At 40.2% G+C, this 27,435-nt stretch overlaps 3 protein-coding genes across 3 annotated transcripts in view; 2 read left to right on the top strand and 1 right to left on the bottom strand.

Moving 5' to 3' along the window:
• The window catches only part of GYS2 (glycogen synthase 2), a 44,378-nt gene extending 40,862 nt beyond the window's left edge, over positions 1-3,516 (top strand). The window contains exons 14-16 of the mRNA XM_065658597.1: positions 799-962; positions 2,143-2,223; positions 3,301-3,516. Of these exons, the coding sequence (XP_065514669.1) occupies positions 799-962; positions 2,143-2,223; positions 3,301-3,516 (461 nt within the window). The remainder of the gene's footprint in view (positions 1-798; positions 963-2,142; positions 2,224-3,300) is intronic.
• Positions 3,517-7,783: 4,267 nt separating this feature from the next.
• SPX (spexin hormone) lies at positions 7,784-12,677 on the bottom strand (the record flags this gene model as incomplete). Its single annotated transcript, XM_065634707.1, is given in 6 exon segments — positions 7,784-7,842; positions 10,116-10,202; positions 10,842-10,904; positions 11,966-12,023; positions 12,166-12,246; positions 12,618-12,677. Coding segments are annotated over 6 exon segments (408 nt in total), but the record flags the coding sequence as incomplete, so codon positions are not given.
• An 11,310-nt stretch (positions 12,678-23,987) lies between these two features.
• Positions 23,988-27,435, top strand: part of IRAG2 (inositol 1,4,5-triphosphate receptor associated 2) — a 38,844-nt gene continuing 35,396 nt past the window's right edge. Inside the window, exons 1-5 of the mRNA XM_065651954.1 lie at positions 23,988-24,579; positions 25,559-25,669; positions 26,411-26,591; positions 26,812-26,888; positions 26,969-27,047. Coding sequence (XP_065508026.1) covers positions 23,988-24,579; positions 25,559-25,669; positions 26,411-26,591; positions 26,812-26,888; positions 26,969-27,047 — 1,040 coding nt within the window. The remainder of the gene's footprint in view (positions 24,580-25,558; positions 25,670-26,410; positions 26,592-26,811; positions 26,889-26,968; positions 27,048-27,435) is intronic.

Raw genomic sequence — 27,435 nt, 5'->3', positions numbered from 1 at the left:
CAAAATACAGCTACGCCTCCCTGGGTAGGCATGTCTGTGAGAGCCTTCAGAAAGGTCACAGACCGAAAGCACAGGTCACTTGCTCATCTCTGCCAAAACAGAGATGTGACCGTTGACATAAATTATTGTACAGTCTGAGGGGACACCGAGCACTTCAGTTAAGGTAGTTGCGTGTCTGTCTTGTCCATCAAGATAGCTGAAGTCTAGTACTCTCTTCTTCCCCAAACCCCAGTGTAATGAAGGTGGCAAGAATAAAGTATTGATCTCGGCAAACTACGTAGATGCAAAATTTACCTTGGCCCTCTCTCTGCCAGAATTGTATATCGACTAATGTATGTGAGTTAGCTATCTCTATGGAAACACTTGTGTTTCTACACAAAACATAGCTTCGCTCCTACAGGCTGATTCTGACCAGCCACACTTGTAAATTCTACTGCAAACTAGGAAAGCACTGGATTATTTTTTTAAGCAGTGAGTATTTTTTATATTATGGGAGGTAAAAACGAACTCTTGAATCCTTTTGGACATACTAAGACAACAACAACAAAGCCTTTGAGTTTTGAATAACTTGCTGAATTCCACCCTGAAAGGTAAAGAAAATTTAAACAAACAAACAAACAAACAAAAAACCCCCCCACTTATTTTTCTGCGGCTCTCCATTCCATCAGAATAGTAACAACTGTTTCAGTTATAGCTGCCTTCTAACATTAAAAAGAACATAAAATACTTGTAATGTTTGTAAGAGTATGTGACAGAAGATTCGGTTCTACTCATCTTCACCTTTTTTGTGTCCTTCAGGCATCTACATAGTCGACAGGAGGTTCCGCTCACCTGATGAATCATGCAACCAGCTGACTCAGTTCCTGTATGGATTTTGTCAGCAGTCCCGTCGCCAGAGGATCATCCAAAGAAACCGAACTGAGAGGCTCTCAGATCTGTTGGACTGGAGATACCTAGGCAGGGTGTGTGAAAATATGTAATAGAGGTATTAAAAATTCCAAACACATAGGTCTAACTAACAGTCTTCAGCATCATCCTACAACATGAGGAGACATCTCTGTTCTGAAAAGCACCACTCAAAGGCACAAAAGGCAAAGCCTTCATTGTAACGCTTCCATTCTCCAGTGGTAAGGAGGCACATGACTTAACGGAATAGTTTGGAGCAGAAGCCAGTCACACTGAGGTCTCTGTACTCCTTGCACTAAAGACAATGTAAAAAGCTTGTGCTTCTGACAACATTGGCAACCCTACACTGAGTAGGATTTGTGCCCCAAAGTCATCTGGACTCTTTCAAAAATCCTACCTGTTCTACCTAAAATGCTTTTAGGCCTTGTATATCCTCAACACTCCCAATCTACCTCTGTCCCTTAAAGGCAAAATAGTGGTTTTAATTTGACATAGAAAACAGTGCAGTGCCACCTTCTAAGAAGACAAGTAGCAGAGCAGTATTCTCAAGTCCACAGAAGCAAAGAAGTGGAGGCGCCTGTATTAGTTTTGTAACTATTTTGGACATTGTCCTGCTCTGATATCTGTGTGAGAACCTTTCTGTTTATATGGTTCCCAACACAACATAAGACCCTGACACAACCACGTGTTTTTCTCTGTGCATGTGATGGAGAATCATGAATGTAGTGAATCCATAAATATTTTTTCCAAATTTTTAAATACTAGGCCTCAGTAAACTCATAAACGTTATTTTTCTGCAACTCTTACACATGCTTCCTGTGCAAGGGTGAGTCCAAAGTTTATGTGTATACACGTGCACACTTAAAGATGAGAATTTGCCTGGTTAAAATAGCTGGTTTTATCTTGAGGTTTAAATAACACCTGTCACTCGATAAGAACTACACTGACTGAGACAAGTGCTTACTCTTACAGAAACTCTTGCTCTTACAGAAACCTTATTCAGCTTCTGTTCCAGACTCTGCTCCAGTGTGAGTCTAACATGGGTGGCTCACTACTTCACAGCAATGTGTTCATTACAAGCAGCAATATCAGTTGGATTCTCCTTAGCTGAAAACATGTTTAGCCTTTGTTCATCACCATCTTTTAGAAGATGCTCATTTTATGTTCCTTTTTTCCTGCTTAAATCTACACAGGGCTTCCTTGACTTGTAAAGGCTTCTTCTCTTTTATGTTGCAGTATTACATGCATGCCAGGCACTTAGCCCTCAGCAGAACATTTCCAGATAAATTTGAGATGGAACCAAGTGCTCCACCAAAGGTAAAGTCTGCTTTTGGAGATGAGCTCATCTGCATTTTAGCTACTTTACAAAGAGAGGGAGAAAGTGTATGTGGGCGTCCGTGCGTGTGTGTATGACAGAAAGAGAGTTAGCAAGTTTTAACTGAAGGTAAGTAGGAATTCATAGTTAAAAGCTCAACAAGTTATAGACCAAGGCTCCAGTCCAGAGTTGTGCAAACACTGGGGGTACCAGGTGCAATACATGAACAGTTCTTCAGGTGATTTATTAATAGAGTGACCTGGATGGGATTTTGCCACTTTAGACCAGCTAAGGAACTGGCCCTTGAAATCCCTATTAGAGGAGTGGCAGCTACTAATTTTTCTTCTGATAAATGTCATGGTCCTGCACAAACCGAGTAGAAGGGGAGCTGAGAAAGGATGTTCTAGGGAAAACGAGGCAAAGCATTGCCTTCATCTAAACATGGTATGTGAGGAGGAGGCTGTGGCTGGAACTGCAAAGGATCGGTTTAAAGGCACGCCTTCAAACACTTCTTTCATAGTGCATATTAGCTCTAATTAGAGAAGGGAAGCTGTTAGGATCCAATATAATAACCAGATTATTTGAAACCAAACCTCCAGACACCAACTAATTTTTCTTTTTTAAATAAGGAGGAGAAAGAAGGCTCAGACCAAAACCACTTGCTTGGTTCTGCTTTTGCAGATATTGGCATTATAACTAGAAAAGTGTTTTAAAACTTCAGACTGAATTCTGAATTTCAATAAGCAGATTCTGACTACAGAGTACAGAAGGATTTCATGTTTTGTTGATGGTCTTAAGGCTCAATAAAGATAGCCATATTTTGCAAAAAGCAGTGCTGGAAGGGCAGCGTATTGTTTATGGCATGGGCTAAAGCTCACTGTCATACAAGCATGTACTTATTGGCAGAGAAGGACTGAGGGGTTCTGGGTTCAAGGGAGTTGAATTTTTGAGTGCATAGCAGGTCTAGCTTACATCTCAGCATTGGTTTCCTTTGAAATGTTTGATAGGCTTAAATTGCTGCATACAACTAGTTGAGGAACACTGCGATAATATATACGCCTTGCTTCTCTCTCTGCCAGACGGAAGGTTTCAGGTACCCCAGGCCTTCATCAGTGCCACCATCACCTTCTGTCTCCCAGCATTCCAGCCCTCACCATAGTGAAGATGAAGATGAGGATGAAAGATATGATGAGGATGAGGAAGCCGAAAGGGACAGGCAAAACATCAAGTCTCCCTTTTCCCTCGGAGTATTGCCGCAAGGAAAGAAGAAGCAGCATGGAGAATACAGGAACTGAATTTGTTGCCCTCACCCTGGCAGGGTCTCTCCATCCATTCAACAGTTTCTCCTGTAGGCTTGGCAAACTTTGTGTTAAAGACAGGGTGATATAATTAGGGGAATCTTAAATGTTACTTGAGCTACACTGTTGGAAAGCCTAATATTTCACCTTGAAAGTAGTTTAAATGAGAATTCTTCTGTGCCCCTTTGAGGTAGAAGAGATTTCTCAAGCTTAAACCTAGAGAATGTGACAGTCCCCTCAGAAGCTTATACAAGCTGCAGATCATACCTTTGTCTACATAATCATCTATATTAATCATAGTCTATGCCAATAGCTTCATTATGGGTGTCCCAAATGTATTCACACTTCATTTATGTTTCCTTTTTCCCCCTCCTAACCTAACAGGAACTTTAAGACAGAGCTCAAAAAATTTAGAGAAAAAAACGTTACACTGGGGCAACCTTGGCAGGGTTAAAAAAAGAAACACTGAAAAGAAAATGGTCTTTCTTTTTCCTTATGCTGTTTATTGTAAGCTTACATCATTTGAAACATTTTTTTACAGCACACAAGTGTCTTGATCCAATGGTGAAACATGTTTCCTGTGGAATAATATAAAGTCTTATGCAGTGGGCATTGGAATTTTAGAGGCAAATGAAGTCATCTTTCTGAAGTCGTTTAGACCCACAATAAACAGCAGACCGTTTATTTTCTGATTCCTCTGGTATGTCTCTTTTATTGTTTTCATCTTTTCTCAGATTCTAAGTTTGTTAATAAACTAGTTTGGGAGGAAATTAAGGTGATTTGGCTACAGATAATTACAAAATTTCCTTATGTAACACCTTCCCCTGCAGGTAAACCTACATGCCGTAGAGCAAAGTGACAACATTAAAAGATGAGTAAATCTAGTTTTTCCCATTGCCCCATTAGTCACTTCTTCTGGAAGAGACCGAATCATAACAAATGATGCTAAAAGAATTCCAGGAACACATCTGCTCCACAGCCATAATTTCTAAAAGCACCTGGAATTTTGAAGTGCTTGGGGAATAATTGAACCTCACAATGAGAACTAGACATTTGCCTTACAGAAAGCTTTTGAAAGTATTTCAGTTCCTAGAGATGCAGAGAGGGCCTGAACCTGCTCTTCAGAAGTAGATTGTGACATGAAGACATTAAGAAAGAGACTCATCTTTTGCTTCGGAAGTTTGTGCATCAAGAATTTCTCATGCTGCTCAAGAAAAGATATTTCCAGGAATTGATTCAGCCTGTTCTTCAGCAGGTAGGATGATACAGCCTTTGGAGCTATTTATCTTCACTGTCAATCCTCCAGGGAGCCTTGATGTCCAGCTTTGATTAGACATTTACCTTTCAAACACTTAACCAACATTTGATGACATGGTTCTTACTATAGGCCATGTAGAATAAAAGTGATTAGGTGCCTATTTGTATTTTCAGCTACCTAAAATTAGTTTTAAAATTGGGCTTTCATTCTTAAGCTGATTTGGATACCTGATAGAAAAACTATTCTCAGAAGACAGGTTCAGGTTTTTGTGACAAAAAAATGAATTGGATTTAAAAGCAGTCAGTATTTTTTAGCTGCTTTAAAAGTAATTAAAACAATGAATAGTTATTTTTCATATGGAAGTGGTAAAAGCAAAGATAGTGCAAATAATTTTCCTTTGTACAGTTTACTAAGTAGAGAACAACTGCATTTTGTGAGTTCAGAAATGTACATTCTTCCCCAAAGTGCTTTTAATCAGAGTCAAATAATGTAATGGCTGAGAGTCCCAAGAAAATAACATTTAAAGGGCATATTGATTGAAAGTTATTGCTTGTATTTCAATGCAGTCTTGTACCGAAGAAAAGCATTTCACCCCAAATTCCAGCACTTCCTTCCTTTGCCTAAAAATGTCCAGGTGGCCACGGACTGGTAAACATCTGTTTATCATCATTCCAGACCTAGCTTCATTACAGTGCTGAAAAATGTGATCACTATACCCATTTTGTAAATATTGCTAAATGATGGAGGTATGGCACAGACAATATGAAAAGTGGAAAGGTTCTTCTAGGGTTGCATTAAGGCAGCTACACTTCTTCTTTCTGGACAAGTCCCAGAGGGGAAAAATAAGCAACATGTATGATCCAGGTTGCTGGTTCTCTTAGATGGGCTTATGGTGTTTGAGTTCCCTGGGAAGAGCAGAGAGCTGGCGTGACATCTGGCATAAATCCAGCTGTGTTTGTTTCAGCATGCTCACAGGCTTTGAGCACCTGCCCGGTGATAGAAAGTGAGAAACTTCTGAGATCTGACTAACATGAATACTTGTGCCCATTCTTCTCAGGAATGGCCCTGCAGTGGCCAGTGACCTCTGCCTCATGCCTCTGGGCTTATTTTAGCTCTGCCTTGAATGCCAGGACCAGCCGTCAGTAGCAGGGCGATTTAACCACAGCAAAACACTTCTGCCTGTTGAACTTGGAGTGAGAGGGACTGGCTTTTCATCAGTCAAGGCGACGGATTGCCTGACTCAAATACCACACATTTCTGTCAGTGACTGACATCTGATGAGCTTGGTAGCAGCTAATCTGCTACACAAGCAGTTATCTGCCAGATTGAAAACATTAGGGTTTCAAGAACAGCTCATCAACTAGGCAGAATGCTTATTCTACGTTGTGATATTTGTAAAGAATTGTTTAAGATAGTGATCTTAGATTAGGAGTACGTACAAAAATCAGTTGACTGGGCATGTGATTAGTACCCTTTTTGTATCTCTGAGACATTTAGAGTACTATGAATTTCTTGAAACTAGTAAACCGAAGGATGTGTAAGCCTTCTACTTTTTCTCTGAGCACTGACTGATCATACTGTAAAATATGCTGAAAAACAACTTAAGTGCACCTCAGCTTTTCAGAGTATGCTTGAAACAAAAAGCAATTAAATTAATGAAAAGATTCTAGTGGATACCATTGGTCTGTAGATGAAGTTCATAATGAATGTACTCTGTCATACAACATATACTGCTATTGAAAGATATATCAGTGCTTAAAAATTAACAAACAAGGGCAATTTTGATTTCTCCAGTTATGTTCCTCCATGAAATGATACAGATTATAAACAATTACTGGAAGGGCCTATAGTCCCACGATAGAAATTAATTCTGTTCCTTGAGCTGCGTTTCTTTGTGTCGAGGAGAAGCAACATCGTAGTTAGTGTGAGTTAACAAAATTAATTACCAATGTCATGAGAAAGATCAGAGGAAAGCAGCATAAAAAGATGAAGAGCACGACTAGGGTTAAGGGTTAAAAAAAAACCAACATAGTTGCTTGCACACAAGAATCATGTGGCTACTTTTTAATTACATGAGAACTGCAGAGGGCTTTCCAGTAAGACCACGAAACTGCATAAATAATGTTAAATATTTCCTTATCATCATGGAATGATAATTAACCGATTTATGGTTCATTCCAGTTTTGCAACTCAAAAACCAGGCCAACAAAAAAGTACAATAGCGATGAAATTAATATTCTGTATGCCTGCGGTCATGCACGACACTAGATTTGTACCTAGAACACCACCACTAGCTCCGGCAGTGCCACAGCTCCTGACAGCAGCAGGGACTGTGTGCCACTGTCATTAATGAGGGCCTGACCCTGTAAGGCCTGTCCCCATACCATCTTTACGTGGTGGGACTTGCTCAGTGGGATTGTTCAGAGTATACATTTCTGCATGTGTATAACTGGGGCAGCACTGAGGTCTGGGTAAGTGCTGTTGCCTATTCTCTGTGGTCACAGATACCTGCACAAAAAAAAAAAAAAATCATCTGCTTTGCAGTCAGAGAGAGCTGGATTGTTTTAATATCTCACTGACTTTATTGACCATCAGTAACTTGCAGGGCCAGCAGTGGCGAAGGAATCTACTTTTATTGGAGATGAAAAGGCTTCCATATACAGCTGGATAGAAGGTGGTAAAAGGTTTCCCAAAGACTACTGAAAAATTGTTTTTAATGAAGTAGTTGTCCAGAAAGACAGTTTTATTCATCTTTACAGGTAAGATGGTACAGTGTATTTTAAATTTTGTGTGGCACACACAAAGTGGTCTAAACAAGGCAGAAAATTTACAAATAATTCCCTTATCTCAACTAGTAATGTTTATTCAGTTTGCATTCAAAATGTCACAATGAGTATATATGTCACCCTTTGGGAACTTAAGTGAGGATGGATGAAATACTCTGTTTTACACAAATCATGATTTCAGGGTATAAGCAATACAAATGTTAAAGAAATCTGAAATATTTCACCAATTTGATAGAGTATCTGTCAAGTAGACAGGGTGATCTCTGTTTTCTTCTTCAGCTGTAAGACAAGACACAATGGGGAAAAATAAGCTGTAGATAAAGACAAGTTCAGTCAGCCAAAGTTTTCACAAGATAGGTGTGTCTCATGTACAGGCCTAGTGTGATGTGACTGCTTAGGTGAGAGATGCATGCATCTGTAGAAATAATCATACCTTCTTTCATTTTAAATGTAAGAATTTTTCTCTTTGCTGAGGAACAAAGACAAAACCACGTCCAAAGGAATATTTTAGTGCAAGGCACAAATTTTTCATGCAGAAGAAAATAATGTATTTGTTCTTTATTTGCACGTTTCAGTCAAGTGGATTCTAAAATCACATGAAAGTGATCTTCTGAAAGTGCAGGGCTTACCCAGGTTTGACTGTGTTGTTTTTCCCTGCTGCAATGATGGCAATGTTTTTCTACAGACTATTTTTCAAATAAGCTGCCAGTTCTGCTTAGCTCTCTCAGATGTGTCACCTGTTTTCTTAGAGGGCTGTTGCTGTCCACGGTGTCTTATGCAATAGCAACAGTAGGCAGGAAAATGCCACTAAAATTCATGAATTGTGAACTTCAGAGGATTTTCTGTTATCGTTAGCACACAAATGACACTTTCACTGATTTATCTTTAGAACTTTGCATAGATTTTGTCCAAAGCACTATACTTATTTTTAATTCTGCCTTTCTCAGTCAAAATGCCACTGAATTTTTGGGATTAGCAGAGTTCTGCCAGGACAGGGAAGAGAGAGCTGAGCACGCTACGTGACATACAGTGGGAGATTTTAGGAAGTGAAGAAGACTTCTGTGGTTCCAGTATATCTATACATACACCAGGTAAGTTCTGTCAGGTGTTTCTCACACCCTCTTTTCATTTCAGGAAAGCTGCAAACTTTAGATAACTAAGGAGAGGTGATATCACAGCAATGGCAAGGCAGTTATTTACTACACACTGTTGATGATGTCAAAAGTGATTAGGCAGTAATAGCGCTGCCTTAGCAGTAAACTACGTCAAAGGTACAAAACTACTGCGTATTTTACTAGGGTTTTACTTCACATTTCTTAATTCAAGTAAAGCACTTTTTCTTCCTGTCAGGATGACAGAAATTAAGAGTCTGAATAAGGAACTCACAACCAGGACAAGAAGAGACAAAGGTAGCTTCTGGCCACCTTCTGTTCCTCCCTGCCCTGAACCAAAGAGGGGAAGGGTGTAACTTAGACAAACTCCTGGGCTCTTACGTGCTACAACAGCCTTCCCGGCACCTAGGGTCCTGAGCACAGTGCAGACTCTCCATAGCACCGCAGGGTGTACCCTCCTTTTACAAGCTCACTGTCCCCAGCTCCATTTCCAAAAAGTATTCTATCTACCTGAAGAGGAGAAAGGTAGAAAGACAGAGGACATGGACAGCATAGATGGGGGTCTCAGCCTGCTGAGCTGTATGTGTGCACCAGATGATGGGGGCTTCAGGGTAATGGCTTTGCAGAAGAGCTGGTCTAGGGAGGAAAGGTGAGCTAAATCAGGGTGAGGGAGCTGGGGAATGCAGGGTAGGGGTCCTCATCTAAGGGGGTGCAATATGCGTGACTGAGATGAGGAAACATGAGTTATTTAGCTGGGTTTTGCTGTGGGGTGTTGTGAAAGGGAGATGTGGGTTCTGAGGTTCTGAAGTGAGAAGTGGAAGCATGTAGCAGGTGGTGAGGGGACAGAGATGGGAGGGTTAGACAGTATCTCTGGGAGGCTGGGAACACATGAATGAATTTTGGGATTTTTCAGGATATTTCAAGGATCTGCCTCTAAATGGCATTGGGACCCCTTGTCAGCTGTGCCAGCAACAGAGCTCTCAGGAGCCCAATGTGAATCTCACAGCTCCCCTGCTGGGGCTTTTCAGGATTCTTTTAAGCCTTTCCACCAGGATATAAGAGCCAGTGGAGGAATGAACATTTCATAAGCAAACAATATTCTGCAGAAAAAGGAGCCCCGATAGAGTTTTGTTTTGGTAAATTCAATTCAAAATAATCATTTGCTTGAGTCTATACTAATAAAAATCTGAAAAGCAAATTAGAAGCAGAATACACGCAAGTTTACCTACTATCATTTATCTGATTCATGTTCTAATCTGTGTAAATGCACATCCTAATACAATACACTCTGTGTAAATGTACACTCCAACACAATGCACTCTGTGGAATCGTACATCATTTCAAACCAGGATTTTTAGATCAATTTACTAAATTGTTACTAAATTAAATATGGAGAAACTCTGTTTAAAAAAGTCAGGGTAAGACAAAACATGCATTTACCTTCTTCTCGTGCTTTCCATAAGGAACTGAGGAACAGTGCTGTAGCTTCAGAAAGAGATAAAGGATTTGTGTTTTGGCTGCGCGTTTCTAGAATTATAAAATCAGAGAAGCATGGTTTGTTAGTGTTTACTAGCATCTATTTATTTTGTTCTTTGCTTTTTTTCTCTATTGCTAGAGACCCAAAGGGAAAAAAATAGTTGTATCTTTCTCTATATAATATTCTCTGCTCAAATTCAGCCTGATAAATATCTAACACAGAAAAGCCTAACAATCTTTTTTAAAAGGAGGCTGTTTTAAAGTCTCTTTGAAAGGAAAAAGAACACTTTCTTTTTTTTATATGTTCCTTACTTTGCTACAACATTCCGTTTCCTCCAGAAACATTGTCTAGCATGGATTAATGTTGTCTACTTTTGTCATTTGTCAGTTCAGCACAACTGATAAATTGATTTGAATTTTTTCCAGAGGAAAAAGAAAGTCAAAGGCACTGATAATAATCCCACTTAACAGCCAGGTCGGTCTGGAACACCACTTATGTAAATGAAGTCACAGAGGTGCACAAAAAAGTCAGACAGTGTTTATCATGTGCTTCTCAGAATGAAGGAGCCAACAAAAGGGAGTTCAATTGCTACAGTGAATGCAATACCAAGAGAAAAAATACCCTCCAGTTTCCACATATTTCTCCCATAAAGACTGATATGTTACACACACTTGCACACATGTACTTACCAAGCTGCATTCTGTCATACAGATCCTTTCGCTGGCTCTCATCTGAGATGAATCGACGTCCCTCTACAAAAGCCGTGCGAAAAGGGTGAAAACAACCTCCCATATCTGTTGTAATTCTGACTTTACAATCCCTAAAGTAGTCTTTTCAAAATACAACATTACAGCGATGCTTCCACAAATGTAAAATGGGAGGCATGAGTCCATCCTGGGGTCTTTCCAAATCAGCAATAGCCCATCCTGAACTGGAACACTCAAGACATACTTCATTCCATAGAACTGGTGTTACAGCACTTTTCATTCTTGTATTAACCTGCTGTAGTAACTGTATGCAGGAAGGAATTTACTGTCTTTTCCTCACACTTCCCTCAACTGCTGTGCAGTCAAGAGCTTTCAGTCTCTTTGCTGGAGTATAAAGTATTGCCGTTTAAAGGGATATTTCTATGAAGAAAACCCTAAATAATAAAATCTCATTACTTCCTATGCAATTAAAAAAAAAAAATATTCAGATAAATTTTGTGAGTTTGCATCAAAGGGCAAAATCTCTCTTTGGCACTAAATTTTGTCTTTATATTTAATGCTTCTTTAACTCCGGTCTAACAATAGAAACTCAAAAGGTCATTTGCAGAACCTTAACACCACAATACTGATAACACTGACATCCAAGTTCTCCTCAGAAGAGGTTGCTTGTTGTCTTAATACCAATTCCAATGCAAGATGGTGTAATAGGAATATGTGTTCTCCTATGGCTTGAGGAGATGTTTTAACAAAGCCTGAGTGAGAATCAGGAATGATAACTATACCCCATGTGTCTTAAACTCCCTTCAAGGTTATTTCAGATAAGGATACTGCTTTCCCTATAGGTTCTACAATCAAGCTTCAAACTCTATACATTTTCAGTACTTTGTTTTCCTTTTCTTCTTCCAACACTTGCTTTCTTCAATTTGATTTCCTTAAAAAACAATAATAGTACTGGCAATGCCACTGTTTCAGAGACAAAAATACAATTATCACATCCCTGCAGGCCTCAGAACTTCTGCCTCCATGAATGTGGAGCCAAGCAGATTAGGAATAATCCACTGGCAGAGAAAGTTATCTCTCCCAAATGGAAAGAACTTATGACTTACGTGCACCCTTCAAATAGAGCATAGCCTGAGGAGTCCAGTTTCTCCTTTGGAAATGAGCCTTTTTGTCAAAAAAAAAAAAAAAAAAGGCGAAAAGAGAGATGTCAGTGTTGCATGCCATTACTAACTAGTACAAATACTTAAATGGCACCAACCTGTGAGGTTCATGGATGCTGCACACTCAGCCTGAGTGAGCTGTTTACCTGAGGTGTGCTCCAGGAGAAGGACAGGAAGGACGCTGCCAAGAACAGTGCCATTGCGGGGGCTGTCAGTTTGCGCAGTCCCTGTGCACAACAAAGAACTGTGATCTGCAGGAAAAGCCTTCCAGACCTGTAGATCCTCTCAACTTAAAATCTAAATGTGAGGGTACTTCCAGTCCCTCCTTTTTCCCTGTCTTGCTGCCAAACCTCCTCTTGCTCAGTGGCTATTTCAGCTTCAATACACAGTCATCTGATGGGAGGATGAGTGTCAAATCAAACATACTTCGTTCTCTTTGCTCATATTCATTATAAAGGTTCCGTACTGGTGAGAACTGCCATCGAGGCAAGCACCTTTTGTGCTCCTATTTACAAGGGCATTAGATCCTCCAGAAATGAAAATAATTTACAAACTGAGGGGGAAAGACATTATAAAGTATATCTTGATTTAACCAAACCTTGAATGCTAGAGTTCAGCCAACAAGCAAATGTAGCGGACTTGCCACCCCAACCAGGAGAGTGGATCACTACTTCCTCAGGAAAATAAAGTTTTTAAACTTAACATCCTATTTACATCAACTGTGATTACACACATGTCATGAGAGGGGCTTGATTCTTGGAGTTTGTTCGCTGATGCAGCACATGCAAATGAAAGCATTGAGCATGAATCCTCTGCGAACGAGTTGTATCTCTCTTTGTTCGCACAGACCATGTCGTTATTCATGCACTGATAACAGTGATGGGCAACAGACAGCATTTAATGTTATGATTCGCAGTGGTTTGTTTCATCCTCTTTTTGAGAGCACATTGTGCTATAATTTTTTTTTTTAAATGCAGTTGTTTCGAGCCCACTGAATATAACTGTGTGTATATTCCTCTCAGATTATTTTAAAGTTAGAATTATTAACTCCCCCTCCAGTTCCTGAATATTATACTCACATGAAAAAGCATAAATTGCAAGCTAAATGTTTCCCACAGACCAAAAGAATGTCACTCACCTTCATATTTAGCTCAGTGGCAAATCTTCAGTCTTCTTTTCTTGGGATAATGTGTCACAAGGTCTCCCACAGGTTTGGGGGCCCCTTTTTAAATCTTCAGAGTGAAGGTACCCTCCCCTTCTGTGGCAGGACGGAGGAGTCTAAAGGGATCTCTTGTCAACCCTGTAGATGGAGAAGTAGAAGGTCTGATGACTCCTGAGGGAAACCTGTAAACTTGCAGGAAGTCAGAGAAATGATTGAAAGATGGATACACTTGGAGATGCACCCCATTAGCCAGGTGAATAACTTCTGAATGCATGAGCATCAGCCCTGTGCATTTGCAGTACGTCATCCTTCTTGCTAGATGATTGATAACCGCAGCCAGAAGCAGGTATTAATATGGATGATGAGGGTTTACCTAGAATAATCTAACATATATTAGATTGCTATCCATTGTGTGAGCTGGAAAAGTTAGCAAACTACTCTCCAGTCAATACATGCCAACATCAAGAAAAAGGTGACTTATCCAGTGTCGCTAGCTAGAGGTTATTCCTAGCACACCTTTAGAAGATGCAGCTTCTTGTTTGATTCTCTAATGATCTCTTGTATCTAGTTTTCTTGTACAAAAGTAAAAATACAAAGCCGAATAACAAAATACTAAAAAAATCCCCAACCCCTCATAGTCAGAAACACTTTTCTGTCTCACGGATTGGTTGGAGTAAAAGCCCAGATCATGGGCTTGAATAGGTCAAACGGTGGAGCAGTAAACAGAAAAAAAACCAGAAAGCGGGAATCAGAGAAGCCATTTCCATAACCTACTTCTAAGTGATTGTTGGACTCATCGCAGTCATAGATAGTGGGTTTGGTCCTCAGGCAAAGAGCTAATCATCCTTGATGCCTAGGCTTGCTGGTTCTGTAGCAAAGGTTTTTATCTCTCCTCCTTCATGTTTTCTTTTGTGAGATGGGAGAGGGAAGTAGAAAGGGAAGCAAAGAAGATAGGGAGCTAGAAATTCTCTGATCAGAAGGCTGGCCAATAGAAAATTTACTGCAGAAGCCTCACTAACAGGAGCAGCCTGTGGTGTGACAAAAATACAGGTATGTGTGACAAATACATGTTCCTGTATGTGGCATCTGAGAGAGGATTGTGCAGATAGGCACTGCTAGGGCTTATTATGAGCTTTTCCCTGACATAATGTGTCTGTGGAGACTGCTCTGAAGCACACTGTTAGTGAAGGTGCAATTGCCCTCCTGTTTCTGCCAGGATTTCGCTCTGTTTTCTGCCCATGCCAGTTCAATTATTCATTGAACATACACGAGTGGCATTAGCTGCAGCTCACTCTGATACAGATGCAAGAAATGAGAGGAAAGCTCAGGTTTTGGCCTCATGCAGCTCATGTTATGTCTGGGAGCTGCTATTATACCTCTATCCTTTTAAAATGCCATGCCATGATGCACCCTAGCCAGCAGAAGAGATTCTACTTGCATCTGCTTCAATGTGAAGTTTACATTTTCCCTGCTTTTTTTTTCTTGCTCTGACAGATCAGAGACATTTCTTGATGATGTTTAACCCTTAGCCTTAGAAAGGGGCTATGCATTGCATCCAGGAGACATTTCACAAGCAGAGGCTTGGAAAAGATAAAGCTGCTCACCTATTCTTTTCTGGAGTGACTTTAGAGCCTCTCTTTATGCACAGATCACGGGGCCAGAATCAAAACATACGACTGAGCCTGTGAAAATTAACCCCCTACTTTTGCTATCAGTTCTCAAGTCTTGTCCTTGTGGTTGAAAAAACAGAATGTGTTTGGCACTGAAAATGAGCCCTGGTTCTCTTGCCACTGGAATGAGACAAGTTAACGCAAAATAAACTGTGAAGAAAACTGGCTCAGCACCTTCCATTGGAACTGAGGGGAAAGGGAAGGGAATAGGAGGCATGAAGAAAGATTTATGCTGTTACCACATCACAGAAAGACAACTTCAGCTTTTCTTATCTTTTGATCACTTTGCAAAGCTGCTCTGAATTGGCATTGCTGGAGTCTCGCTCCCTCTTCCAAACCTGGCTGTATTACCAGAGTTCCAGTCACTTCCTTGTAGAGACTGGGGCTTGTTTGAGGCTGCCTGGAGGGCAGCAGGGAGCTGAATCAGACAGGTCAAAACCTAAACTGGATTATCGCAGCATCGGGTCACCATCAGCTCAAGAGCAAATGAAGGACCTTGACAGCATCCTCTTAAATTAAATGGGTTTCATGTTGTAACATCAGATGTCTCAATAGCACTAAGGTGTCTAAAAGTGACGTGTTTAGTTTCATCCTGTAGAGACAGGCTACGTTGCCCAAAGACCATCCAGGGCACCTGAGACATGCACATGGGACTTCTATCTGGGACACAGGGCCAGCAACAGACCCAAGACTTGTGGAAAAGCAGATAATCCCTAGGGCACCTAAAATGTCACTAATTGCTTTTGACTAGGAACTCTTACAGAATGGGGGGAAACAGGACTTCAAAGAGCACTCTCTGGTCACACAGTATAGAGCATTGAGACACAAGGACTGAATTCCCCTCTGGAGATGTCTGTGTCTCTTCACTGGCTTCAGACAGAATTTTACACAGACAAGGTCTGGTGGAATGAACCCAGTCCCAAATTGAATTTCCATATTTTTTTTCTTTTCCCAATTTTTTTCCCTTAAATTCTCTGTGCCTTTCTGACTTAGGGCCTTAAATCCATTTATTTTTACTATTACCAGTGAGTTTAAGTTGCTTTGGTGTTTCAAAAAATATATATTTCAAATCCACCTCCCTGGAAACCTGAAAGAAGTCTGTACTCGGAACAAAGAACTCCAGGTTTGTCAATTCCGCTTTACTAATTTAAATTTAAAGCTGCTTCTTCTCCCCTCATAGCTCTTTCTTGTAACAATCCTATGAGAAGGTGGTCATCTCACTCTTCCCAGAAATCTAATCACTTCCAAGATGGCATATGGGACATGATTTATTTACAAACAGCAACAGGAAGCAATACTTGGGGAAGGAAATGCACTTACTAAAAGTGTTTGCATTCACAACCCCCCCACCTCATGTGGATGTGTATGGCCACATGTAAGCTTGTACTCTTGAAAAATGAAGTAGCCTATAATTGGGTTATGGATCATAACACACTAAAAAACTACAGCACTTCAGGATGATGAGTTGTACATGAAACGCTCATTGTCAATCCTGCCATTTCTCAGCTGATTCACATAAATGAGGAAGTGGCTTTGGCATCTAATCAATACCCCGAATGAGGGAAGTAGAGTGAAGCCTGCTGTAGCAGCAGGACCCCTTATTAGAAAGAACATAACCTATTCTTATCCTTAACGATGATCTAAAGGGCAGAGGCTGCTTATCCTGACACTGTAAATGATAACAAGCCAATTTCTGGGATGGAAGTTCAGTGCTGAGGTGGGTGAAAAAGTTTCTTGTGTGGTAGAGTTTTATTAATAACTAGTAGGGCCAAACATAGATCACTGACTTGCGTCATGACTGTGTACTTTCCCAAATATTGCCCTAAAAATATAGGCTATGGTATTGTGCTTGTCTATTTTTAAAGTTATGGTAAGGACACCAGTGATCCATTGCTTGCTCCAGAGAAAAAGGTGTAGCTGTTGTGTGTAGGTGGCCACTAGGTACGTCAGCAAATCTGGTATTCTGATAGTGTCAGGTTATAAATCTGCTGAGATTTATGACCTTTGTCTCTTGTGCTTATTCTCATGTCCTTTTTGCTTTCCTGCTTGTTTGTTAACTATTTGGGAAGTACATCTCACTTCTGTCTGGCATTTGAACAGCCCCTAGCACAGTCTAGTTCTGACTCATACCATGCTAACCACAGCATCTTAAAAGGCTGTGAAGTATCATGGCAGACTCTCCAAAGTAGGAAATTTCAAACAAAGAATTTTGTGTTTTATTTGCAGTAAGGGGATTTGAGTTAGATAGTAAGGTAAGCTTTTTAACAGTAGCACAGTAAAATACAAATAGATTGCTTGAAAGGCTGTGGATCTATTAGCACTCAGAAACTTAGAAGGTAATAGATTAGCCAACCCCTTCTTAGCACTCATTGGTAAACTGATCCTGCCCAGAAACATAGTGATGAACTGTATGACTTCTTAACATCTTCTTTTGGGCCTGTTTTTTGTGTTTCTGTGATCTTTCAAACATGACTGGACTTTAACCCCATACATGCCACTTGAACTGGGGGGAATTATGTGTCCAAGTTCTGTATTCACCTTGTAAAACCTATTGACTGAGCAAACCTTATCTGCAATCCATCAATACATTTTACGTCATACAAACATGGCTTTCAGTATTATTCAGGCCCTAATTTACAGAATCATAGAATAGTTTGGGTTATAAAGTCATCTAGTTAAAAGTCACCTAGTCCAACCCAATCTGCAATGAGCAGGGACATCTTCAGCTTCTCTGGGAAGCTGTGTTTTCATGATGCAGCTCTGAAGGGAAGAGGTATTCTCTGACATAAACCAGGTGCATGATTACAGAGGCCATTAGTTGCTGGTCCCAAATTTGTCTAACTGTTGCACATTCAGCACCCTCATGTCTGGTGACCTGATTCCAGTTGTACTGAATAGTTCCTAGAGTTGCTTTTCTTCTTTTCTCTAGACTGTATGAGAAGAACTGTACTAAAAACTACTGGAGGTACAGAACAAGCTTTAGAAAATCGTGTAAATGCCTCATAAAACAGAGGTAGCAGAGCCTTTGCTGAGCAAAATGTGATCAATACTGCATTTGGGTCCAGGAACTACTGTTCTCAGAAGTGTATTGATGAAAGAGAAGAAACTTCAAGAGATAATTATGACTAAAAGTAAAACATGTTACATGGATCAAGGCATGTTTAATTGTATCAGGAAAGAGTAGACCTCCACAAATATTTGAAAGGTGTAAACATCACAGAAAGAGGTATTACTTTTGAAGTTCGGTGAGCCATAGGATGGTACAACATGTTTTTCAGTAATGGACAAATCTGTGGCAAACACCAGAGAAAAACAAAAACAAAACGAAAAAAAACCCCACAAAATGAAAAACAAAACCAAAACCAAACCAAAACAAAAACAAAATGAAAAACAAAAACAAAACAAAAACCCAACCAAACAAACAAAACCCAAACAAACAAAACTGCAAAGCAGTTTTCTCCAGTTTGCAAACTGGAAAAGAGACCTGACCGTCTAAGTCTAGGCATTTACAAAGTACATTAGCAGAACCTGTACAGGTCTTCAGACAGGCAGATACTACTAAAGGCATCTCGCAGAACATACCTTTCTGTAACGACAGGAGCACCAAAGGCCAAGGAGTCATCTGACCTTTTCTTCCACCCCCATGAACCTGGCAAAGAGGATTTTTGTCTTTGTCAAGAAGCTACCTAGCAAGATAAAAACTGTGCTCAGTCTTACGCATGCAGTCCTCTCCTCTTGGCTGCTGAGCCAATATTTTGTTGTCAACAGTGGACAGAATGGAGGAAACAGGGGACAAAGAGAGGAAAAAAGGCAAGTTACACTGAGAGACTGCATGATAACCAGACAGTCAGGTGTCAGAGACGGGAACAGCCTGCTCCAAGTTCCTGACAAAGCACACAACTTCTGCAAGGATGGTCCATAAAATGTGCAGCCTTTGGGGTTGATTTTCCTTACTCATGCATACCGCAAGCGATAGGGAGAGGTTGATACATTTATCTAGAACTACACATATTTATATGCAAAATACATAAATTACATGAAGGAAAATTTCATTAAAGGCTGAAGAGGAAACCCTGGGCAGTATTCTCAACACAAACGAAGTAACTTAGGAACTCTGCTGCATTAATATTTGTTAAACTTTGAAAACACTTGTAATCAATATTTGCCCTTGCATGCTGAATATAAGGTACACTTCACCCTTGAATAGCATGTATTTTAATCCCACCATGCAGAGAACGGGAATCCTACTAAAATAAGAGTATTTTTTTGTGTTGCACTGTTGTAACAACAAACATTGTTGTTTGGAACGAAGCTTGGTTCTAGAGGTAGAAGTCCAGTTTAGGGGAGAATAAATAGCTGCATTTGATGCACCAGGTCATCAAAACTGACAGATGGGAAACCACTTCAACCACGTCTGTCGGTGTTCACCCACCTCAGCCCACAGTGAAGCTCTAAAAAATACACAGAGTAGCACGGCACAGATGGGCCGTGAGCCACATGTACCTGAACTGCGCACCAGGAAAATGAGGGATGGTGGGAATTTCCTGCTGCTGGATCCCCCACATCACTGAATCATCGTCTCACAGCAAGTTGCAAGTTTTTTCTTTTTTTGAAGACCTGAATGAAATAGCACAAAACACACAAGCTGGTTCAGTTGTTACATTACTCTGTGATTCTATCTGTCCTGAAGGAATACAAAGGAAAAGACCTCTTTTTTTTTTTTTTTTAATTAGGAACCTCACTGTGACTTTTGTATTACCAGAGTTTGTACTCCAGCAGAGTAATTAACAGCCTAGCTGTTACGCAGTTACACTTAACTCTTTGCAAAGCCCCCTGGCATTCGTCAACTGGAGCAATGTGAGGAGGAGGCAGACTACGTCATCAAGACTTTTAGGAGTATATCAGGCATTTAGTTTATAACTCAGACCCTGTGAATGTAGCAGTGCTTCCTGTGCCCCTACTTTTCTCTCCATCTCTCTCAGTTTAGATTGCAAGGTCTATAGGCATGTTCGCTCCTGCATCTTCTCACTACCTACTGTGATAGCTGTACAGCAGCACAAATAACATTGGCACCTGGAGGAGCCTCCCTGAACAGAGCTCACTTGTTGCTGCCAAGATATGAAAAAACAGGGGTGCTGCTTTAATGTGGGAGGTTTTCTTTTCAAATCAATAAGCTAAAAATCTTCCCAGACACATACATCTCTCAGATAAGAGAAAAGAGGAAGAGACCCTCACCTGGATTGGTGTGATCTCAGAAACGTTACCTCTATACTACTGTCAGCTTTACTCCTTGAAGAACGAGTGCCTAGTCAAAACCACCCAGAACTGGTTGCATCAACTCCATGGGTTTTGGTAATACTGCTGGATGACAGTGCCAAGTTTTCACTTTTATTTAACAGTTTTCCAACAAAACAGGGAACAGCGGTGTCAGCTCACTTCCACATTTTTGGGTTTTAATCACAAAATACCTGTGAGAGCACTTCTGTTTTGTTTGGTTGGGGTTTTTTGTTGTTTGTTCCCCACCCTCCCCCCGCTGTGAGTGCTGAAATAGCCTGTGGTAGATTAGGAGGTGTCATTTCTCCAAGTGTTTGGAGAAGTCTAATGGGCTGTGCAGCTAGTAGGTACTGGGCAGGCAGTAGTATTCCCTCAACAACCTTATTCTGTTTTCAGTTATTTGTACAGCATATACCTAAAAATCCACAGTGTTAAAATGCAAATCTTGTTTAAGAATTTAACAATAAAAAGAGGATTTTGTTAACAGTCCTAAAGGCAAAACTTTTTTTGGCTCACAGAGCAGACAGTAACACGGGCACTCTTCAGTATACCATTAGACCAAGACATTTCACCTTTTGCTTTCCTTTAGAAAGTGGTAACAGCTATGAAATGAATACAGTTTCTGGATTCTCTGCTCAAACTGTCAGAGCAGAAACTAGGTGAGATCTGCTCCTGCCTGAAAGTTTGCAGTAGGTGGGAAAAATGGAAGTTCTTCTGCTACTGGAAACATCCCAGGCACCTGAGTTCAAACACAGCAGTGAGCTATACCATTATTTTCCTCACTGTTTTAAAAATAAGGATAGGATAGCAGGGAGACTTCAGGATCCCTTGAAATTCCAGGTAATTCATTCAACAGCTGCAAGAGCAACATGGGAAAAACTAATAGAAGGGCTAGAAAGCTGGAGACTGATGGCTGATTTGCACTTCATCGCAGCTTGTTGCCCCTTGAGTGATGGGCAGAAACAGGTGTGCCTTGTAAAACTGATTTTACAGCAAATGAGTCCTCTGCTAGTTTGAGTGTTAAAGTTCAGTCAACCAGTCCTCCTCAGAGGAACAGCTAGAACAGCTTTGGTCAACCTGTGCTCTCTCTACTAGAGAGGAATAGAAGTTATTTTTCTACATGCTCTTGTATGTATAAGGTCTTGGCCTGTTGTTTTTTGGTTTTGTTTGTTTGTGGGTTTTGGTTGGTTTTTTTGTTTGTGTGTTGCTGTTCTTGTGCGCTTAGAGAATGTACTTAAATCTAATTGCAATGCTTTTAAGTTTTTCTTTTAAAAGACATAATGTATCTCTAGTATAGGAGACTGCTTCAACTTCCTAGCATATAGTTTTGAGGAGTAAATCTTTTAAATCAATTATGATAATAAGAAGCAGTGTCTTCTCTAAAATGATTCTGAGATTCTTATTGTTGCTATTTAAGTACTCTTGTGGCTAAGGACATGTTCATTAAGGTAAACATTACTACTTACAGAAACAATGGTAGAAAAATGAACTTGGAGATCTTGACTATGAATATATATAAAACCAAGCTGCTGGCATGCAGAGACTTTGTAAAAAACCAATTTAAGTAAAACGTTGACTATTTATGTTTGATGCAATCTAGATTAATAATACTTTACAAGATTATACAGGTGGCAACTCTTGTGTTAAATGCTAGTGAAGCAAGTTGCTGGTTTTTGAGGAAAGAACTATTTTTTTTCTTCCTAAAAGAAAAGCTGGGAGCTAACTTCTTGGGGAGGGGAAGGTTGCTTCATTTTCTTTCTTGATGCACAGTTTGAGGAAAAAGACACAGTTCAGTGAAGTCTACATCCTTCTGAGGGCAAGTTGGTATTTGTACTATGCAGGGGAAATCCCTTCAGGGTTAAGGAGTCTGGTGTTCTGTCCCTGTGGGCAACCGTGTCAGTCTCTCTCATATGCACACACCACCTTGTGGGCTCTAGTTATAAAGCTGGTTGATTTGGGAAGGTTTGTGTTTGTTTGTTTGGGGTTTTTTGTTTGGTTTGGTTTTGTTTGTTTGTTGTTTGTGTTTGTTGGGTTTTTTTTTCCTTTACCCCTAACACAAGTCGGGTCTGTGATGATACTATCTTGATGGATTTTACTCACAGCCAGCCCAATCTTGGAGGATCTGAGGACTGTTGTTCCTGGTCATGCATGTTATGTAGCTAACCTACACTGGACTCTTGACTACTTCCCTGCTTCTTAATTTAAAGCAAGTATTGGGGTTTTGGTGTGTTTTGTTTGGTGGGGTTTTTTTTTGTTTTGGTTTGTTGTGGTGTGTGGGTTGGTTTGGTTTTCTTTGTGTTGTTTTTTAACACTGCATACAATCTTCTGGAGAGATGAAATACCACGTAGTTTTAGAGCTGAGGAGTTGAAAGTGACGGAGTGGTGGAAGGCAGGCATATAGCTGCAATATTGGGTGCAAAATTTAGCTTAAAAATCTGGTTCTTGGGAGGTTCAGCTAGCTTTATCTGGTGCATTTGTTTATTTAAAGAATATATCTCTTACAGTGATCTAAATGCCACAGCTAACTTCCAATAGTATTGCTTGTTACCCTCTTTCTTCCCAATGACAAAGATTCAGTCCAGCTGCTGATGGCTGTCACAGCTCTGTTCAATTCAGATCCCGTTCGCTGGGTTATGCTAGCTGGTGAATCCTGTTTCTCAGTGCTGATGTTCCAGCAGATGCTCTTTTTCGGGGTGAGAAACTGTGAGCAAAGTCCACAGTGGGGCAGAGTCAGATGAAAGCTCCCAGCTACTCAGTTCAGAGGAGAAGGCTGCAAGTTGTAAGGTAGAGACAGATATCCCATTTGAAATATGGCTTTGTACCTCCAAAATGCGTCTTCCATGCCCTGGCCACGCGCATGCTTGTCTTATTGGAAATATATTTTAAAATATTGTCTGGGAGAATAGATAATAAAAATACAAATAGAACTTGAAGTGCCTCTGACGATGTTTCTTGGGTAATTCCGTGTGTGGAGGTGTGACAGCTGCAGTTGTGGCTAATTAGCACAATAAACAACTGCGTGGTGTGTGGTGGTTTTTTTTGTTCTTGTAGGCTCCCTGAAATGCTGAAACTCTTGTTGCACTCACTTTTCTCACCTCCTCACAAAGAAAGACAGTCTAACAATTTCCTGGAAGTAAACTTCATTTAAATCTTGGCTTCTGAAACCTGTCATGAGATGATATCAAGAAAGATGCAGGCTCAACTTGTGTAGCTGTGGCTGCAGGGTTTGCCTGGGAGGTCACAGAAAAGGATCAGAAACTGATAATGTCTGTAGCTGTAGGAGATACTTCTAGTCAATAGCTGGACAGTTGTTGCTGTTAGACCTGAGCAAAAAGCCATGGAACCAGAGAAGGAAGTACATGCCACAAATATGATCAGAAATAGTAATTACAAAAGTTATGTGAGGTTTGTTTCTTTTTAATGAACACTTCTAGAAAAAAGAAATATCCAATTTGGAATAAACTGGTCTGAGTAATATTGTTTAGTGCTTCCTTTAATCTAAAAAGAACTGGGAGTTCTTCAGTTCTTATTTTTGTCCCTTCTCCACCTGCTCCACCCCCTGACATGGTTATTGCATTGAAGAATAAGCAGTGAGATTTCAGAAAGTACTTCTTTCTTTCTTTCTTCCCTACCTTTTCCAAATCCACACCACTTCTAGTTCCCTGGAGAACTAAACATCGTGACTGAAGTTTTCCGTCGCAGCCGGTATATGGACCAAGGATTTTCAAAACGCTTGATACCAAAGCTCCAAGTTCTCAACTGAGTGGAAAAACTGGCGCAAAGATTGTGTATGTTGATCATCCTGACTCTTCTATCTTGTCTCTATTCTTTCCAGATACTTTGAAAGAGAGGGGAATTCATAATGTCTTCAGAACATGGAGCTAACAAACGACATCATAACCCAGTAGACAGTATATGCAGAAAGATCAAATCTATCCAAATGATGGACCAGGTCTCTAACCCCACTTTGCAGATACCAAAATTTCAGTCCCAGAACTTCGACAGCCCACAGTGCAACACCAAAAAAAATCTAGAAGAAATACTGAAGAAAAGAACTGCTAGAAGTCATAGTACTGGTCCACACCTGATCAGTCCCAGCAGTGACAGTGGTTCTTCTGCAGACTTGCAGTTGTTGTCACCTTGTCTTGGGCGTATCTCTGACTCCTGTTCGGCAAATGCTTCCTATACAATCATTAAAAGTGAAGAGAGATCCAGCAACTCATGGATGCCAGTATGCCCCATGGAGACCTGTTCTTCATCCTACTTCAGAACCAGAGAGGCTACTACCCAGAACAGACTGTGTGCTTTATCAAATATTGAATCTAAAGATGTGCCTCGTGAACAGAATTATCTTACATCAAGTCCAAATTTGTATTTCTTCACATCGGATAAAAAGTCAGAAAGTGCTGTGATCCAGTCTCCTGTGCTAAAGAGATTACCTTTGAGTGAAAAAGGTAAAAGTCCTGGGGAAAAAACCTCCCAACCTAAAATCCTAGACATCTGAACATTCAGCCTACACAGATGATGCTTATCCACTATTTAAACTGGAAACAATACATTTTAGAATCACTCAAATCTAATAAGACTGTAAGAAGAGCTGAGTAAAATGTAAAATCTTAATTTTTTTTTCTAAAAAATATTAATGTGAATGTAAAAAGTAAGGAAGTAATGAGTCAAGTCAAACTTTCAAATTTGCTTGTTCCTTTTTGTGGATAAGAGATTTGGCTATTCATTTAGTCTGCCTTTAATATGAAAAGATATTTAAGTTTGGGTGTGTGGGGGTTTTTTTGTTTTTCCCGGGGTGTGTTTGGGTTTTGTGTGTGTGGTTTTTTGTTTGGTTTTGGGTGGAGGTTTTGTTTTGGTGGGTTTTCATGTGTGTGTTGTGGGGTTTGGTTTTATCTGTTTGGTTGGTTTTTGTTTGTGGGTTTTTTGTGGGTTTTGTTTGTGTTTGGTTTTTGTTTGGGTTTTTTTGTTTGGGTGGTGGGTTTTTTTGTTTGTTTGGGGTTTTTTTGAGGGGGAATTGTTTTCTTAATAACTGCCATGATGATTTCTCTACAATATATATGGAGGGGAAGAAAAGAAACAGCTGGCCTCTTAAAATGTTCTGGTTTATATACTTACTTCATGCAAAAGAATAGCCAGAGTTGCCAAACATACATGGGTAGAAATGGATGCATAAACCAGTTCCCAACTCAAAGGCTCCAGCTATAGTAGTTCCTGCTGTTATGTGGCAGTAAAAGCTCTGCTTTTATTTGGGTGGGGGGAGGGGAGGTTTGGTTAGGTTTAAGTTTTTTAATCACCTTTAAAAAAAAAAAAAGTTAACCTGTAGTATGCTATGTGTGCTTGTGCTATTACAAACATAATACTGCAGTTAGCTGTGGTGCATAAAAGTTACTATGAGCAAATAAAGACCGACAAAAACATTCTTCCTAGGATGGAAGCAGTCACTGGGGTACAAAGTTGGCAACACGTATGATGGGAGCTTGATCCATGAAGAAGACTTACTGACCTCTATCTTCTTTGCATGTGACTTGGAGCACACAGGTTTGCCAGTGGCTTTTCATTGCTCTGCTTTATTCTCCTCTCAATGCATTTTCTAGGCTGAGATTGTGTTACGGTTCCCGAGACACAGCAATCTGTGATGATGCATGGACTGAATTACTACCTTAGCTAGGTGGCCGTGTGTGGCAGATGCAGAATAAATGTCTGTGCCTCTTGCATGGTGCCTGTTTCTTACCTTCCCCCTCTGCCCATCAGCTGTATTTTAGTACAGAGAAAGTAGAGGAGAAACATGCTTCTAGCAGTCAACCTTATTGGAAATGCCTTTTTATTTCTTTTAGGCTTTTTCCCTTTTTAAAAAAAGAGAACTTTGGGAAACTTCAGAGGAAGAGAATTCCTCTGAGTTCCAACTCAAATATGACTAAAAGTGGTAGAGAAAGGAGTTGTGTAGCAGAGTAAGATAATCAGTCACAGGGTTTGCCTGACTTGGTAAGAGACATGAAAGTAGTAGCATAACAAATGTGTCAAGCTTGTTCTTCCTTAAACTGAAGTCTACAAAACTAGTAAACCAGACTTTCACACTTCTCTATTAGAAAAGCCAAGAAAAAGCTCTAAACCTTTCCTTTCCAGGTCAGACTAGAACTCCAGGGATCAGTTACTTGTCTACAGCTCTCGGGTCAATTGAATCCAAACTAGTGCAGATCAGTAGCACATCCCTCTACAGCTTTTTACGACAGCCTACTGGACTCAGGAGTCTGCTGCATGAAAATCTTCTATCTCTTTTAGGAAAAGTTGCAGTTTCCCAGATAGTTGATTATTTGAGACATACAACTAGTCGGGGATCGGAAGACAGTGGTCTTGAAGAGCTGTGCAACATGCTTGACCCAGATCACAAAGACATCTCCATTGACCTGGAAACATATCATGCCATCATGAGAGAGTGGATTGAAGACTGCAAGAGAAAATGGTAATAGATTTTTATCAACTGATCTTGTAAAAGCTTCTATGAAAATAGGAGAGTAGAAAGTTCTTCTGTGGCTCTTGCCTCCCGTACTCTAGAACAGAGATAGCATCAGGACACTGTGAACACAGTGTGAGTTTTGGCTGAAAGATTTTAAACGTAACCAAGTTGGTAAGCAAAACAATGTCAAACTGATTTTGTGACTCTTGATGCTTCCTTGCTTCAGGGAAGATGGTGCCACCGAGGAACCAACAGCAAGCATGGAAGACCTGGAATTTAAAGTGCATAAAAACACCTCAGAAGGTGCATACAATTTTATTCAACTTTGATTTAAGAAAACTCCACTTCCTTACTCTATAACCAAAATTTCCCACCTCTTTCAGCAAAAAAGACGCATTTCCGGATGAATGTTACATCAGGAAGCTTGGAGGCCTTTGGGGGTGATGTGTCTAAAGGAGATATGTAAGTCCATTTAAGCAATTCTTTCTTGAAACTTAGTACTACTGCTTTGAGTTACTTGAGGGCAGTTCTCAGAATCATTGTTTCGGAAAACTATTTTGGCAGAGTTTCTAATGCTGACCTCAGTCTGCACCAGCTCTTGATGCTATCGTGTTCTTCCTCACAGCTGCTGCTCAGACTTAAGAACACACTAATAATTTTTTCCTACTGATATCTTGGTCCTTCTGTGTCAATTTGCCTCTTCAGTTCCCTGTGTTCAGTTTTACCATGTGTTTCTCTTCCTATTTAAACTGGTTCCTTACTTTCCCTAAAGTTTTTAGGTGTATGACAATAGAATGTGAATGTTATCTCCTGAAAAATCTGGTCCTTCTGTTTTTTGAGTGGTGTGTTT

The sequence above is a fragment of the Caloenas nicobarica genome, chromosome 1 (assembly GCF_036013445.1).
Source record: "Caloenas nicobarica isolate bCalNic1 chromosome 1, bCalNic1.hap1, whole genome shotgun sequence".
NCBI lineage: Eukaryota > Metazoa > Chordata > Aves > Columbiformes > Columbidae > Caloenas > Caloenas nicobarica.
Note: the sequence above shows the minus strand (reverse complement) of the source record. Positions and strands in the feature narration are given on the sequence as shown.